At 50.4% G+C, this 11,971-nt stretch overlaps 2 protein-coding genes across 2 annotated transcripts; one reads left to right on the top strand and one right to left on the bottom strand.

Moving 5' to 3' along the window:
• The first annotated feature begins 6 nt into the window (after positions 1 to 6).
• On the top strand, positions 7 to 2,707 carry LOC102496591 (pleckstrin homology domain-containing family H member 3). The gene is made up of 3 exons (XM_006156019.3): positions 7 to 51; positions 350 to 541; positions 1,620 to 2,707. Exons 2-3 carry the CDS (start codon positions 404 to 406, stop codon positions 1,791 to 1,793), a joined length of 312 nt encoding a protein of 103 aa, XP_006156081.1. The 5' UTR covers positions 7 to 51; positions 350 to 403; the 3' UTR covers positions 1,794 to 2,707.
• A 130-nt stretch (positions 2,708 to 2,837) lies between these two features.
• LOC102496154 (tubulin gamma-2 chain) lies at positions 2,838 to 10,144 on the bottom strand. Its single transcript, XM_027774779.1, is given in 11 exon segments — positions 2,838 to 3,227; positions 3,361 to 3,522; positions 3,603 to 3,755; positions 4,173 to 4,322; positions 4,436 to 4,522; positions 6,272 to 6,398; positions 7,250 to 7,329; positions 8,823 to 8,891; positions 9,205 to 9,384; positions 9,529 to 9,641; positions 9,914 to 10,144. Coding segments are annotated over 11 exon segments (1,368 nt in total). The 5' UTR covers positions 9,963 to 10,144; the 3' UTR covers positions 2,838 to 3,029.
• Positions 10,145 to 11,971: the final 1,827 nt, after the last annotated feature.

The following is an 11,971-nucleotide window of genomic DNA, read 5'->3' as shown; positions in this document are numbered from 1 at the left end:
CAGTGTCCGGGTTTCGGCGCTGCTCGGTATGACGTTCTGGAGCTGAGCACGGTGAGGGGGAGAAGGGAGATGGGGACTCTGGTGGCCCAAAGCCCTACACTTTTGCCCCAGAGTCAGACGCCCCTATTGTGGGTCACTTCATTCCTTACATTCACAAGGGCTAGTCCATCTCAAACCCTAAGAGTTCCAACCCGTGGGCCCTCACCTCCCTGGAGACACAGCCCCCTCCACCATGCTGTGAAACATAGGTGACTAGGAAACTCCCAGCTCACAGCCATCTCCCCTCCCAAAAATAATGCTCCGGGGTCCCCCACTTCCACCCTAACCCTGCCTGCCTGTGTGTCTGCAGGAACCTGGTGGGGGTGCTCCACAGAAGCTATGCCTGGGCCTGGGAGCCAAGGCCATGTCCCTCTCCAGGCCCGGTGAGACAGAGCCCATCCACAGTGTCAGCTATGGCCATGTGGCCGCCTGCCAGCTAATGGGGCCCCACACCCTGGCATTGAGGGTGGGAGGGAGCCAACTTCTCCTGCAGAGTCCCCAGGTGAGTGGGAAGAAAGGTTGTGGAAGGAGGCAGAAAGGGTAGGGATGTCAAGAAGCATTTTTGAACTAAGTCAGGTACAGCTATGATCAAAGACAAGTTCAAGGGCTTTTATATTGCAGTGAGGGCAGTGGGCAACCAACAAGGAATCCAAGACTATTCAAGAAGGTGATAAATGCCAAAAGGAAGTAACGTGACAGGAAGTGGCTGGAGGGCCATAGCATTAGGTAGTCAGGGAAGGATTATTTAAGACAATGGCCTAGGGTCCAGCAGATGTAATGGTTACATCGGACTCCCACATAGTTGACCAGGATTCGGGTCCCAACCCCGCAGCGGCTTAAACTCACACCGGGCACATGTACATGTGTGCCCAAGATCCTGAGTGGAGAATAGAGGAAAAGGGATTGCCATGTGGCCATCCCCCCTGGGGTTGATTTGCTTTCTGTCTCTGTCTCTCTTTGTCCCTCCAGCTAGTGCACACTCCCTATAGCCAAAAAAAAATTTTTTTTTGAGGTTTTTGCTACAGGGCGCATACACTCACCAGAAAGACAGAGAGAGACAGAGAAACAGAAAGCAAGAAATCACCCCTCAGGGGGGATGGCAACGGCAGTCCCTTCTCCTCCATTCTCCTCTTGGGATCTTGGGCACGCACACACACACGCCTGGCGTGAGTTTAAGCCACCAGATCCAGGACTTGAACCGAGGTTGACTACATGGGAGTTCAGCCACATAGCCATTACGCCAAGTGCTGGTCCTGCCAAAATCTCTCTTTAGAAAAGGACAATGGCTTTTGTGCTAGCCCACAGGATGATCTGGGGAAACAGCATTCCTGATAGAAAGAGTTTCAAGTGTGAAGGCCCAAAGGTGAGAGTAAACTGGGCGTGTTAGAGGAGCAGAGAGAATCAAGTGTGACCGATGCCGACTGAGCCAGGGAGAGCGATGATGAGGAAGGAAAGGTTGCAGGGGCCAGAGCGTGTAGGACCCTGGCAGGGAAGCTGGAGCCTGAGAGCCTAGAGGGAGGATGAAAGAAAGAAGAGAACACAGTGGCCCCTGTTGCACACTGACCTCTGCTCTCTCTTAGGTGGAAGAGATCATGCAGCTGGTGAATGCCTACTTGGCCAACCCCTCCCCCGAGAGGCCCTGCAGCAGCCCTTCTCCATGCCAAGACTTGCCAGACACCTCCCCTCCCAGCCAGCACCCGGGCCTGGACGAGCCCCAGGGACAGTCTGGCTGTTTGGGGCAGCTGCAGGACTGAGCCTGCCAAGAGGTCATGACCTCCCTCCTGCCTCCAGCCTGGGCCAGGACTGCTTTGAGATTTGAGGGAACCATGGACCCTTTTGGCCCTGCAGGGACAGGGCACACCCCACACCCAAAGGCTGCAATGGGTATGGACAATTTTCTAGTTTGTTTCTTAATTTATTTGTAGAAGAGAAAAAAAAATCCTTATTTACACAAACCCTTCCTGTGAGAGTGTTGTCAGTGGGACAAGTTGGAGCCCCATAGCCCAGAGCTCCGCCCCTGGGGACGCCCACACTCTGGGCTCTTACCAGGAGCTGAGGGGAGTCTGGACACCACAGAGCTCCACCCTCCTTGCCCTTCTGGATTTAACCCCCTCCTGACAAGTATGCTGCCACAGTGGCTTTGGAGCAGACAAAAAAAAGCAGTTCTGAAAGCCTGGCAATTACCCTTCCTTCTCCCTTGAAAGACATAGGGGTGGCCTCCTGATGTCCCTGAGACTGGAGGGCAATAAGTCATCAGGACTGACACAGCCCAGTTCCTATCCTGGTATCCAACCCGTGGGCTCTGGTTGGGTTTTTCCTTGGTGTGCCTACTGCTTTGGGCCTGTAATGAAGTCTGGGGCAAGATCTCCAGTACAGAAAAAGGACTCAGGATGGGCTGAGCCCTACTCTGGAAATCTGCTTCTGTTCAACACGCTGGGTTAGGTCCCTGGGACTCTGATGGTCCTGGCTCCACAAATCCAGAGTTCCAGCTTTCATGACCTGCTCAGAATGCAGTGGGCCCTCCCTTCAATAGACTCTCACATTGCCCTGAGTGGAGGAGGCTGGGGCAATGCTGGCCCGCCCTAGGGAAGGAGGTTAGGGACGAGAAAGCAGACCTCAGTAGTCCTGTTATTTTGGGCTGATTTCAGCACAACAGGCTGGCTGAAGGTGAGGGATGCCAATGGACTAAAACTTGGACTAAGTGGTGAGAAGTTAGAGCAGGTGGAAGCCACTCTGCCATCACATGCCTAGAAACTGGAGATCCCTTCCCCCTGCCCCGTTACTCATGAAGCTCCGACTACATTCACAACCAAGCTTTATTCCTTTATCAGAGTGGCATGATCGTGTCAGGAGTCAGGGCATGGAAGAGGAATAAGGCCAGCTCCTGAGCAGATGACTAGAAGGGATAGCGGTGAGGCGAAGTTGGGTCACAGAGATCAGGCATGGTGGGCGCGGCGCTTACTGTCCAGGAGGAATAGTGGGGAGAGAAGTCACTGCTCCTGGGTGCCCCAGGAGATGTAGTCCGGACGAGTGGCCGCATGGTACTCATCAATGAGCTCCTGAACAACCTCCCTGGACCTGTCCAGCTCATCAAAGTTGTCCTTGAACATGTCCTCCTTGCGGAACTGCTCCAGGAAGGCACCCCGCTTCCGCAGCTTGTCGTACTGCTGGCAGGTACTTTCGAAGAGCTGAAAGAGATGGAAATCTCCAAAATGGGAACCAGTGGAAGGAAGGGAGGTTAGGATGTTAGGAATGAACTGGGGAAACTGACGAAGAAGGCTACTAGAGCAGAGTGGCCGAAGACCAGGAGATGACACGCACCGAGGAGATGCTGGTGTGGTTGGCCATCATGAGCCCGCTGACCCGGTGGGCCGAGGGCAGGTAGGGAGACTTCCTTGACAGGGCCACCTGGATACTGGCCGGGCCCCAGGGGATGAAGTTGCCCAGCTTCCGTTCCCGGATCCGCTGCAGGCTCTTGTGGACCTGGGTGGGCACAGGAGTGGTGGTGGTAGCCTCTCATCTCCCCTGTGGGTTCAGGGGCTGAACCAAGGGGCCTCACCTACCTGGGTGGGGTCCACCTCCCCCTGGATGATGTTGAGAATGGCGATGTAGCAGTGGTTGGTCTGGCGGTCCCGGCCTGTGGACACCATCACGTTCTTGGGCTGTAGCAGCCGCCTCATGACATCCAAGACCGTAGTCTTCCTCACGCTGGCCACCTGATGGGACAGCAGGTCACAGGGACCAGGCTAACACGCATGGCACAGCCCAGAGATGCACAGACAAGAATGGTCAACACATGTCCCTATCTGCCTCAGGGCAGCATGGTCTCTTTGGGAAATATCTTTTAGATTTAGGTCTACACTGGGTCTCTGTTGAGGGTCAGGATCTTAATTCCCCTCAGCTCAGCAAACTCATGTCCCTGTGCAGGAGCAAAAATGGGCCCAAATAGCCCAGCTCCCCTGGAGGCAAAGGCAGAGGGAAGATGGGCACAAGTCAATAAGAAAAGGTGCAATCAGTCAGGGAGTCCCTGGAGGCCGCGGAGGGGAGCTCTTGGGCAGAAGGGAGACAAGAAAGGCCAGGACAGCGTGGCTGGGACACTGATGGCCTGCTGGGACACCGAGGGTTGCTCTTACTGACTGGTCCGTGGTGAGGGGGGTGTAGCCGGTCATGAGGAAGTGGAGGCGCGGTGTGGGGATGAGCGAGGCGATCAGGCCGATGAGGTCGTTGTTCATGTAGCCGGGGTAGCGCAGGGTGGTGGTGCTGGCTGACATGATGGTGGACACCTGGGGACGGGGTGCCAGGTCGTGGGTCTCGGCCTACATGGGACCTCCCTTCCCCAGGTGGCCCTCCAGCAGGGAGGGTTTTAGTCCTAAGGAGTCCAGGAGTGAGGGCTCACCAGCTGGTTGATCTGGGAGAAGGATGGGTTCTGGATGTGCAGGCGGTCCGTGGCGATCCGGTTGAGGGCTGTGTTGTCCAGCACAACCTGGGGGACAGAAGAGGGTCATAGCACCTTTTTGAGAAGAAAAGGGACACAGAAATGAAATATTAGCTAAACTCCAAAACAGGAAAGTAAATTTGCTCATTTAAAAACAAATTACTGGGGGCCGGTAGGTGATATGGTGGTTAAGGGTACTGGATTCCCACATGGCTGACCATGGTTCAAGTCCTACACCTGGCAACTTGCTTCCTCATTTCCCCCACCCCCTTACCCTGTCCCTCTCTGGTCAAAATTAAAAATAAAGAAATAAAAGAAAGTGGGACCAACAAGTGGTGTGGTGGCTAAGGTGCTGGACATTCCCACATGGCCAATCATGGTTCGAGTCCTGGACCTGGTGGCTTGCTTTCTCAGTTTCCCTTTCTCTTTCTCTGTGTCTTTCTCTGCTCAAATTAAGAATAAATGAATAAATAAATAAAATTAAATAAAGTAATTATTAAAAAAATAAAAGAAAGTTAAATAATTCTTTTTAAAAGTTATTTATTTTTTTACTTATTTGTTTAATTTAATTTGACCCTAGAGAGGGAGAGAAGGAAAGTGAGAAAGCAAGCCACCAGGTCCAGGACTTGAACCGTGGTCAGCCATGTGGGAGTGTTCAGCACCTTACACCATGCCACCTGCTGGCCCCAAATAAAACAATATATATATTTTAAAGGAAAGTACTATCTCTGTGGCATCATGAGACTTGCTTTTTTTGAGAGAGAGAGGTTTTTACTATAGGGCACATGTGCTCGCTGGAGAGACACAGAGGGATAGAAAGCCAGAAGTCACCTCCCAGGGGCGATGGCCACACCGCAATCCCTTCTTCTCCAGTCTCCTCTGGGGATTTTGGGCATGCATGTACAAGCGCCCAACATGAGTTTGAAGCTGCTTAGTCTGAGACTTGAACCACAGTCGACGACATGGGAGTCCAGCAACATAACCATCCCACCATTTGCTTGTTCCAGTATCATGAGCCATTTCTGAACTGTGAGGGCAGTACACAGATATGTAGGTTCTCCCAGGTGCCACACACTGAGCTGGCTCTAGAGAGACCATGGGAGGAAGACAGGCACGATGGGGCCTCGCCCTCATCAGGCCCACAGCCCACAGAGAAAGTAAGTATAAAACAACAGAAAAGCATGCTTAATAGCTGGAAATATAGGGACGAGGTAGGTGGTATGGTGGTTAAGGTGCTGGACATGGCCACATGGACATGGCCAACTGCGGATTGAGTTCCGGACCCACTGGCTTGAAAATCACGCTGGGCATGTGTACACACGTGCATGCTCAAAATCCAGAGAGAAGAATGGAGAAGGGATTGTGTTGTGGCCACCTCTGGGGGATGACTTCTCATGTTCTCTCTCTCTCATAGGCAAGTACATGTGCCCTATGGTAGAAATCTAAGCAAAAAAAAAAAAAAAAAAGCCCAAAATATGCACAAAGGAATCTGACCTGGACTAGGTACTCAGGGAAGGCTTTGCTAAGGAAGTGACCCTTGGACTATGAATTCATGTATGATAAGGCATTAAGTAGGCAAAGTGGGGTGCGTGGCAGTGGTGGGGGTATGATCACTTTGTGCAGTTGTGCTGCCTTCAAGGACTGTAAGCAGCTTAGAGGTGAGGACCTTACTTCATCATTTGGCCCCCAGATATAGCCTCTGTTCTGTGTGGGCAGGGGCTTGGGAACGGTAGGGCGTAGGGGACTCATGGGCTGGGGGAGGCAGACCACAGCCATCCTCCCCCTTCCTTTGCTCACCACGCAGTCTGCGTTCTGGGTCAGCCTCTTGAGGGTGAGCAGTGAGTTGTAGGGCTGCACCACCACGTCGCTCATCTCGTCCTGGTAGGGAAACACTGAGTATGTCTGCACCAGCTTCTTGGGGTACCTGAGGGTGAGGAAGACAGAAATGGGAAGAATGGCAGTGAGGGAAGGATTCCAATCACTACCCAACTGTGTCTTTTCTAGGCAAAGTAAGGACCATTACTTTGTACAAGTGCCACCAAGTTCTCGTACAAAAGGGGTGAGGGCAGAATAAAGTCTTCAGAGCCAGAAAGGATAAACTCCAAACATCAGATCTTATAGATCTACTCCCCTTCCTAGGTAAACCCCCATCCCCTGCTACCCCTAGGGCTATTATGTCCTCCTATCCCTGTTTCTCTAAGGGGAGCTTCCAGCTCAAGAGAAAAAAGTGGTGGAGCCAGCAGGTTGCATAGTAGTTAAGGTGCTACTCCCACATGGCCAACCACGGTTCGAGACTTGGACCTGGTGGTTTGAAATACACAAGGTGCATGTGCACGCATGCCCCAAACCCCAGAACAAAGAACAAGGGATGCGGTGTGACCATCCTCCCAGGAAGTGATTTCTCGCTTTCCTTCTCTCTGTCTCTCTCCAGGGAGGAGACTTGCCCTATGGCAAAAACCTTTAAAAAGACACTGGCAGGTGGGGGAGGAGAAAAAAAAAAGGGGGGGACTGGCAGATAGTGTGGTGGTTTATGCAGTGGACTCCCACATGACCAAATGTGGTTTGAATCCCGGATCTCCTTTCTTGCTTTCCCTCTCTCTCTCTCTCTCTCTAGTCAAATTAAAATAGTAATAATTAAAATTAAATAATAATTCTTTTTAAAAATAATTCTTAAAAAAAAAAAACAACACCTTAAAAGAAAAGAAAAAAGTGACAAAAAGGAAAGGTCTTATCCAGGGAACAGGGTTAAAGGCCCCTCCCCAAACACAAGCATACCTGTCATTTAGTCGCTCCAGGAGGTAGGAGCCCAGGCCAGAACCTGTCCCCCCAGCAATAGAGTGACAAAGCACGAAGCCCTGTGTGCATACAGGAATACACAAACTCAGTTTCTCCCAGTGTACTCTCAGACACTTCTGACAGATGAGTGGGGGCTCTTCTCCAAGCAATTAATTCCACAGCAGACACCAGCTGGGGTATCCTCTTATTCAGCTCAATCCTGGCACTAGCTACAGATGGTCCCCAGTCTACGATGGTTCAACTTTATGACATGTTTATCAGGACATAACCCCATTGTAAGCCCAGGAGCATCTGTACCTGGAGAGTCAGAGACCGTAAGTCAAGGGCTCAGTCTCACAAGATTGCCCCCCACTTTTAGCCAGTTGAAAGCTCCAAGTTTTTTTTCTGTTTTGAGAGATTTTTGCCATAGGGCGCATGCACTTGCTGGAGAGACAGAGAGAGAAAGATGGAGAGCGAGAAATCACCCCCTCAGGGGAATGGCCATGCTGCAATCCGTCCTCCTCCATTCTACTCTCTGGATTTTGGGAACACATGTGCACATGCCGGGTGAGTTTTAAGCCGCTGGATCTGGGACTTGAACCATGGTCGACTATGTGAGAGTACAGTAATGTAACTATTAAGCCATCTGCTGGTCCTGAAAACTCCAAGTTTTACCTGTGCTTCTCATTGCTAGCCATAAATTGCGTTCCCATGACCCTTCTTTGGGTTCAATAATTTGCTAGAGCAGCTCATGTAACTCAGAAATGTGTTTACCAGAAAATTAAAGGCTATTTTCAAGGATACAACAGCCAAATGAAGAACTATATAGGCCGTGATCTAGAAGGGTCTGGAGCACAGGAGCCTCAGTCCTTGCGGAGTAGGGTGCCTCACACTTCCAGCTTCATAAGGTAGGCATGATTGATTAAATCATTCATCATTAGCGATCAATTTAACTTTCAGCCCCTGCACCCTCCCTGGAGGTGGGGCTGGAGCTACAAAGTCCAACCCTGAGAGCATGCTGTTGGTTTCCCTGGAAACCAAAACCCCCAGCCAGTGGTTAAAGACTTTGCAAAAATCGCCTCATTAACATAAACTCAGGTGTGGTTGAAAGGGGCTTATTATAAATAACAAAAGATTGTCTTTCACCTTTCTCACTTTGGAGCTACTTCAGGAACCAAGGACAAAAGAGCAAATATTAACAAAAGATTTTCTGAACTGCTCTTGTCGCTTAGGAAATTACAAATATCACATCAGCATGGGGGAGATGGAGAGGTAGTATCCCGGAATCGGAGCGAGGCTTGTCTCATTCCCCACTCCCAAAATCTGCAAGTCTCAGAGCAATTCAGTGTCAATCCAGCCTGACGCTCCCTGGAAAGGCTGAATAATTCATGACTAAGGAATCTTCCAGCTTATGACTTCCGGGAGAACACGACTATATCTTGTTTACCTCAATTTCCCACATCTCATGCATAATAAATAGGTTTTGAATTGAACTATCCCCATCACATCACACATCCAGGCCACCTCCTAGCCCCCCACCCCCTACTTCCCCGGTGGGGGAGGAGGAACCTACCTCTAGACTGTCACTTCCATCTGCTTCTCGGTCTATGATGTCAAAGATGTCTTCATAGATTTTCTCACCCTGTATAGAAATATGGGAAGGGAGGGTCAGGCGGAAGGTTCTGGAGAACAACTCTTTTCAGCAACAACTCTACCTTAGGACATTGTTGCCACCCTGAAACACAGCCTCAGCAGTGGCCCCCCCACCCAGAAATGCTACTTTGTAAAGGATTCCCACAAAATTTGTACAATTATTTCCCAGGCAGTCCTTATGGCCAGGGTATCCCTTAGTTTCTTAGGTATTGTCAATCTGGTCGGGTGAAATTCCCGGTTGCTTGAGCCTGCCTTGACTTGGGGTGGGAATATCACAGGTCTCTGCGATGGTGCCTGGACACCTGAGAGAATCCGCAGGCCCAGTTGTTGCCAGCTCCTCCTCCGTGCTCCGACAGGTAGATGTTCTCGGGGTTGTAGAGCTTGGCATAGGGGGAGTTGAGGATGCAGTGGATCACCCGGGGCTCCAGGTCCAGCAGCACGGGCATCATCTGCCTGTCGGGGGAGGGCAGAGGCGGCCGTCACTCACTAGGGCAGGCCGAGTCTGTAGTCCTCCCCACTCTGACTCGTGCAGGCCCTCCCTCCTCAAGCCAGCCGCCTTGGCCCCTCTGCCCAGCGGGTTCCCCAGTCCCAGGCCACTGCCGGCCCGGCCGGGTCGCTGGGGGCACCTGATAGAAAAAGACGTCCTTGCGGTCAGTGCCTTCGGTGGCGAACTCCTCCACGATGCCCTCGGGGCTGATACCATGCTCGGCGCACAGTTGTTTCCAGAACTCGAACCCAACTGGGGGAGGGGGGGAGACGCCCGGGTCTGCTGGAGCCGTGAAGCCTGAGAAGTCCGCTGTTAGGCTCAGAGGCGCACATTCACTCCAGACGCCTGGGTCTGGGAGCCGTCACAGCCCAGGGCTGGAGGCGCAGCTCTCGCTCTGGGTCATCAGGCCCAGTAGGGCAGGGGATTAATGGAAGGGAATGGGGTACTGATAGATGCCAGGCTTTTGGGTGGGACCCGAAGGGGCAGAACCAGAGACTGGCGGGGCCCAGGGCTCGCTTGCTCACTCTGGTTGCCGCACTGGCCCAGCTGCAGGGTGATGATCTCCCGGGGCATCGCTCTTCACACGTGGGCGCGCCAGCCTTGGCCCGGCGGGAGTCAAGGCTGGGACTGATGCCTGACAGCCGGGCGCTCAGGACGTGGGGAATGCGCGCTCTCCTGGCCTTTTGACGTGGTGCTCTGTCTGCGCATGTGCAATGCAGTCCTCTTCTCAGCTGGCCGGGGAGCCCAACCTGGGCATCATTTTCCCCCGCAGCAGTCACAGCTGGAATTCGGCACAGGCGCAGAATGAGGCCACGCCCTCTCCTGCCCACCACTCTGCGCCTGCGCGGTGAGACTTGCGAGGCCCCGCAGAGTGGGAACCAAAGCATGGGGGGAGGGGAGAGAAGGGGAGGAGTGAGGCAAGCGGGTGGGGGTGTGGTGGTGGTCCAAGTGTATTAATACACTGTAAAGTTATATGTAATTCAATGTAATATGAAGAAGATATGATGATAAAAAAAAAAAGGGTAGGTGAGAGACTACCGGCTTGGCTAGGTCGAGGAACCGACTAAAAACCAACTTTAAAAAAATTTCTGTTTTTAAAAATTGTGTTACAATATGCATCACATAAAAGTTATCATTTTAATGATGAAAAAAAAAAGGAAATGCATCACATAAAAGTTATCATTTTAATGATGTATGAGTGTACTGGTCTATGACATTAAGTATATTGTTTTGGAACCTTTATCATCATTTGCAGAATTTTTCGTCTTCCCAAACTAAAATTCTCCTCCTCCGCAAGCTGCAGACAATTAGGAATTTTTTAAAAAATATTAACATTATTTATTTATTTCATGTCTCTATTTTAATTTGACCAGAGAAGTACAGAGTGAAAGAGAGAGAAAGTGAGAAAGCAAGTCGCCAGGTCTGGAACCTAAACCATGGTGGGCCATATGGGAGTCCAGCACCCTTAACCACCACCACCTACCATCCCCTCTCTAGGAATTTGACTAGCCTATACTTCATATAAGTAGAATCATTCAGTATTTGTCCTTTTGTGTTTAGTTTCTTTCACTTAACTTAATATCTTAGAATTTTAAATTTTTGTTGCATGTTTGTCCTCTGGAGTCTTCTGTTTGTCGCATGTGTGTCCCTCCCCCCCCCCTTTTTTTTAAAGAATTATTTTATTTAACTTTATTTATCCATTTATTTATTTTAACTTGACCAGAGAGTGATAGCATGAGAGAGAGTGAGAAAGCAAGCCACCAGGTCTGGGACTCAAACCACGGTCAGTCATGTGGAAGTCCAGGGCCCTTAACCACCATGCCACCTGCTGGTCCCATATTTAAGTTTCTAAAGAGTTGCCATATTACTTTCTCCAGTAATACCACCATTTTACATTCCCACCAGCCATGCACAAGGGTTCCAGATGAAATGGGAACCCTATTGCTCACTATTGGGATGTAGACAAACCACCAAAAATATGATTGTGGGAGATCACAATGTGCCACCCCAAAATACACTGTATGTTCTTAGGCATATATATATATATATATATGCCTAAATTATATATATAATTATATATATATAATTTAATTTTATTTATTCATTCATCATTTATTTTAATTTGACCAGAGAGAGACACGGAGGGGGGGAAGGGAGAAAGGAAGCCGCCAGGTCCAGGACTCGAACTGTGGTCAGCCGTATGGGAGTGTCCAGCACAATAACTACAACACCACTTGCTGGTCCCCAGGCATATATATTTTTAAAAGAATTATTTATTTAGCTTTATTAATTATTATTATTATTTTAAATTTGCTGTAAGGCAAGTGTGCTCACCAGAGAGAGACAGAAGGAATGTGAGAAAGTAAGCCACCAGGACTGGGACTCGAACTGTGGTTAGCCATATGGGAATCCAGCATCTTAACCACTGAGCAACCCGCGGGCCTCCTTAGGCATATTTGAACTCTGGGAAACTGTAGACACAGGAGTATTTATTTATTTATTTTGGAGAGGTTTTTGCTATAGGGCGCGTGCGCTCGCACGACAGACAGAGACAGAGAGACGGAAAGCGAGAAATCACCCCC

Source organism: Tupaia chinensis, unplaced genomic scaffold (assembly GCF_000334495.1).
Source record: "Tupaia chinensis unplaced genomic scaffold, TupChi_1.0 Scaffold000477_1, whole genome shotgun sequence".
Lineage (NCBI taxonomy): Eukaryota > Metazoa > Chordata > Mammalia > Scandentia > Tupaiidae > Tupaia > Tupaia belangeri.
The sequence above is the reverse complement of the archived record's forward strand: the minus strand, read 5'-3'. Positions and strand labels throughout refer to the sequence as shown.

What these genes read in the sequence shown, in the direction of transcription:
- LOC102496591 (XM_006156019.3), top strand. Translation starts at nt 404, where the DNA reads ATGTCCCTCTCCAGGCCCGGTGAGACAGAGCCCATCCACAGTGTCAGC. An exon ending in TTCTCCTGCAGAGTCCCCAG is followed by an intron (nt 542 to 1,619) that starts GTGAGTGGGAAG and finishes GCTCTCTCTTAG; the next exon opens with GTGGAAGAGATCATGCAGCT.